This window comes from Musa acuminata, chromosome BXJ2-11 (genome assembly GCF_036884655.1).
Source record: "Musa acuminata AAA Group cultivar baxijiao chromosome BXJ2-11, Cavendish_Baxijiao_AAA, whole genome shotgun sequence".
In the NCBI taxonomy this organism is placed as follows: Eukaryota; Viridiplantae; Streptophyta; class Magnoliopsida; order Zingiberales; family Musaceae; genus Musa; species Musa acuminata.
Window position 1 is genome coordinate 2,321,988 of NC_088348.1, and position 5,210 is coordinate 2,327,197.

The 5,210-nt window shown below is 38.8% G+C and overlaps 1 protein-coding gene across 1 annotated transcript; it reads left to right on the forward strand.

Annotated features, from left to right (window-relative positions):
• Positions 1-1,728: 1,728 nt before the first annotated feature.
• On the forward strand, positions 1,729-5,210 carry LOC103970283 (4-hydroxy-tetrahydrodipicolinate synthase, chloroplastic). Its single transcript, XM_009384001.3, is given in 4 exon segments — positions 1,729-2,173; positions 3,693-3,770; positions 4,028-4,775; positions 4,777-5,210. Coding segments are annotated over 4 exon segments (1,113 nt in total). The 5' UTR covers positions 1,729-2,066; the 3' UTR covers positions 4,957-5,210.

The following is a 5,210-nucleotide window of genomic DNA, read 5'->3' on the forward strand; positions in this document are numbered from 1 at the left end:
TCCAAAAAGTATCTTTTGGCACCAACACAATTAAATAAATCTAAGAGATGACATTCGATACCAACACAACTAAATCACTCGAAGAGGTGACTTCTAATACTAATACGATTGAACCACTTGAAGAGGCAACTCTTGGTAATGATGTAACCAAATCGGCCTAAGGCACTATTTTAATGGTAATGTGGTCGAATTGGCCCAAAGCATTCCTTTCAATAACAGTGCAGCTGAATTAGCCCAAAATATTCCTTATGATAATGGTATAATCGATTAACCCAAAACTCTCCTTTTAATGATAGCTCGATCACATTGGCCTAAAGGGCTCCTTTGAACGATAGTGTGGCCAAATCAACATAAAGTGCTATTTTGATGATGATGTAGTTGAATTAACCTAAGACACTGCTTTGATGATATGCCAAATCAACTAAGGTATTATTTTGACGACAATATGGTCGAATCAACCTAAAGTACTCCTCTTGACAATAATACAAATGGATCAGCTTAAAGAAGTTCTTATAATAATAGTGTGACCAAATTAACCCAAGACACTCTTTTCGATAATAGCACAACTGAATCAATGCAAAACACTTCTTTCAATGATATGCAATTGAATTGGCCTAAAATATGATAACATGATTAAATCAGTCTAAAATACTCCTTTTGACGATAATATGATGAAATCAACCCAAACCACTCTTTTCGATAATAACATGATCAAATTGGCCCAAAATACTTTTTCAATAAAAGGGTGATCGAATCATCATCTTTATGATCAGTAGTCAAATAGAATCTTCATTGTTTCACAACTCTATTGCATATGCCAAGGCATGATGAGGGCAAGTGATTTGGAGATAATAACATTAGAAAGACTACCATCTTAATTTCATGTGGCTAACACTTAGCACCATATGATTAACACCTTAAGACCACATGATCGACACCTTAATGTCAGATGGGTGACGCATCATCACCCTTCGAGTGATGTGACGATCGACTAACCCTATGAAAATTGATATAAGAGATTTTACTTAGCTAGTCATTACCTCAATTTTTCTAGATTCAGCACTACATAATCACATATGTCGCCAAAGAAAAAAAAAAGTAATAACTCAATCCAACAATCAAATGTCGCACTATGAAAGGCCCCTAGATATATTTTCATTGAGCCCCTTTTAATAAATTATATTTTTTATTTTTGATACTTGATCGGAGCTTTCGAATCTCTTACTCATTTAAATATTAAAGAAATTTTATCGTCGGACATAGTTATTTTTTAAGAATCCTAAACTCATTTATCGGTCGACACCAAATTTATGATATACTTAAACTAGAATCCATATCCCCCTATTCAACAACCAAACCTTTAACCGAAGTAAAATTGAACATATTTTATCAAACCATGGGCCACTGTAGTTGGATACGAAAACAATTTGCCAATCGTTGGTAATAGTGTTTGGATTGTAGCCATTGATGTTGGCATGTTCCGATGACCACCGGCGTTTCTTGGTATTGGTGTTGCACAAATGGCAATTACGGGGCCGGGCTATTAGCCAACCGCCCTTGGGTCCCCCACCGTACTGCCTCCGCCACGCGCTCGCGTAATATACGTTTGAGGAAGACCAATTATTGGATCGGAAGCTATGGGCCCAGCGGGCCCCACACGGGAAGAAAGGAGGAAATGAGCGAAGAAAGGCGGTAGAAATATTAAAACCCTAGCGAGACTCGACGACGCGAAGACTCGTGACTTAGCCTTCTCCCTTGGCCCCCCGCCACCTCTCCCTGTTTCCATCCCTACCTCGCCTCTCTTCTCCCCTAAAACATCGACGAGAACTCGCCGTCACATGGATTCCACACCCGCTCTCTCGCCTGCTGCGCCGCTCAGTTGCCTCTCAACCGCCGCCGACGCCACTGCCACCCCTGTTTCCATCGGAATCACCATTCCCACCATCGTTTGTTGAATCGTTCGGCGTCTCCTCACCGATCCTGTGTAAGACGGTTGATCACTCTCTGGGCTTTGTTGTTTTTGTTGTTCCTCCACTTGACAAGAGGAAGATAGAAGAGAACGGAGGATGGCGTCTTTACTGATAACGAGCCACAACTTGTCATCGGCCGATGCCGCGGCGGCTCTTAGATCTCGGCTGAAGCCTTTTCGTGCGGCATACGACTCCTGCCAAAGGTTGATCTTGTTTTACTCTGGCTTGTTTCCGGGGTCAATGTGCTATGTTTCTTCTCTGACTCCTGTTTTGTCTCAAGTTTCATGTAGTATTGGAATATTTGCACGTAGATATGTGACATCACTTCACTACTTCATGCTAATCACTAGACAACCATAGCTTGTGCCAAAGTCAATTTTGTTTGCAAAGTATGACAATTTATTGAGCTCACTTTGAGTTTGGAAAGACGATTGCCTTCGAAACAGAGGATCCTCATCGCACTAATTTCGTGTCAAATTTCAACGCAGAAGGAATGGCAACTTTTTCTTAAGAATACAAGAAATAATGCTCATTTAGATGTCCACAAACTTCCAAGTTGGAAATTAGCAAGAAGCATCATATGTACTGTTGGCAGAACTCTAAAAATAATTAACGAGAATGGTACTATGGTATAGAAGCTTTTGAGCCAAAGATTATATTCAAAACTCACCAGCTAAAGAAATGAGTCTACTTGATATGGTTCTAAGCCTTGTGGGCAAGCTCAGTGGACACGAGAAAGTTATGACTTGTACACATGCATTACAAGATTTCCTCGAGTTTCTTCATGGGACCTTTGCAACTGTTATTCCATCTTAATGGCTTATGTGTCCATAATGATATGCTAGGAATCTATTATCTGTGTTGTTTTATCTTGCGAGTGGATCTCTCCATCCATGAAATGGATGCCTACAGGGATGTTCTGTAGCCACTCACTCATCAAGTGACTCATAACTGATTTGGTAAGTTTGTAAACTTCAAATGTCAGGACATTGTAAACTAAATTATATTGGACAAGTATAAAGGTTTATTTTTATCTCAATCTTAAATGGCAAATTAAGGATGTTGGTTTTCCAAATTTTACTTTGATTTAGGATTTAGAAGATGAGTTCATACTTACCTTTCTTACAAGAAATTCTCATTTATATCCAAGTTTGAAGAAACAGGTTAATATAACATATTGACAAATTTCACAAGCAAAGTATTCCTGTCCATCTAGAAGATGTTGCTTGAAGAACCATACATGTACAAGACTTATACATGTTTATATCACTGGAATTCTTTCTTGTTTTATTGTATATGCATAATTGTGTACTGATCAACACATGTTGCCACGAGTTGAAGCATGCCATACAGTGGCAGAAAAGTTTCGGCATGCCCCATGCAGATTCATGCCAAGGGTACCAACATTTAGTTGAAATATGTTATTGCTATTTTGTTATTATACAGTTCCAATAAGAGAGCCATCTACTGTCAGTTTCTTGACATCTTTGACAAAAAGATAATAAACTTTTGATGTATAGGCTGCATTTTACTGTTGAACTCAATTTCTATTCAGTTTTCAAGCTTCTTAGGTTATGGTTGGCACTGTATAATACTCTAGCTGAGACTGTTGTATATGTTTTTTGTTGTTACATTCTTGCTAGCTTGAACCACGTAGGAACTTTGATGAATAATTTGTGGCAACTGCTCTATGCTGATGCTTTCTTGGATGCATACATCTAGGACTAGAAGATGGAGATCTCCAAAAGCTGCCATCATCCATACTATTCACCTCCCTATGCGCAGCTTAGAATTTAACAGGTTGGTCTTACAGGAACACAGAATAGTTTATCCTCGCAAATCATACCAATCCTCCTATTATCTTTAACTTGCCTTTTGCTCATATGAATGATGAATGATGCTGATATATATATATATATATATATATATATATATATATATATATATATATATATATATATATATATATATATATATATATATATATATATATATATATAACTTGTTTTTGCTTAATATTCTGATGCTAACTCTGCTGTTGGTGTTTGCTGTTTCAGGACATCTGTTGACGATATCAAATGCTTAAGATTAATCACAGCCATCAAGACCCCATACCTGCCTGATGGGAGATTTGACCTTGAAGCGTATGACTCCTTGATGCACATGCAGATTGTTAATGGTGCTGAAGGTGTAATAGTTGGAGGTACCACGGGAGAGGGTCATCTCATGAGCTGGGACGAACACATTATGCTCATTGGACACACTGTCAATTGCTTTGGTTCATCAGTCAAAGTCATCGGGAATACCGGAAGCAACTCCACGAGAGAGGCAATCCATGCAACTGAGCAAGGTTTTGCCGTAGGAATGCATGCTGCATTGCATATCAATCCTTATTATGGAAAGACATCCATGCAAGGAATGGTCTCGCATTTTGAGTCTGTCCTTTCAATGGGCCCAACAATCATATACAATGTGCCATCGAGGACAGGGCAGGATATTCCTCCTGCAGTTATACAGCAAGTCTCCCTGATTCCTAATATGGCAGGTGTTAAGGAGTGCATGGGAAATGACCGAATCAAAGATTATGTAAATAAAGGGATCACGATATGGAGCGGAAATGATGATGAGTGTCATGATGCTAGGTGGGCATCTGGTGCCACGGGGGTTATTTCTGTTGCTAGCAACCTCATTCCAGGTTTGATGCACGAGATCATGTTTCGAGGGAGGAATCCTTCACTGAAGGCGAAGGTGATGCCTCTCATAAAATGGCTGTTCCGAGAACCAAACCCTATTGGTCTTAATACTGTCTCTTGCACAGCTTGGTGTGATTAGACCAGTTTTCAGGTTGCCTTATGTTCCACTTCCTCTGGAGAGGAGACTTGAATTCCTAGGCATCGTGGAGGCGCTCGGGCGTGAGAATTTTGTGGGAGAAAAAGATGTACAGGTTCTTGATGACGATGACTTTGTATTGTTAGGTAGGTACTAGTGCATGGTCTGCTTAAGTTTAGATAATACATTGTATCTGGTAACATCTAATGGGGCTTAAATTTTGTTTGATTTGTGATGGGAAATTAAAGATGGAGTGAAAAAGGTAGTTATCTTTCTTAATGTTTCTCTCAAAAGAAAAGCTATCTTTGTTAATACCATCTGTATACTGTATGTTGAGATATTTCAACGTTCATGTTCTTCCTAGGCTATCGATTAAAATAAATTTCAAAAACTGCAGACTTGATTGAATTA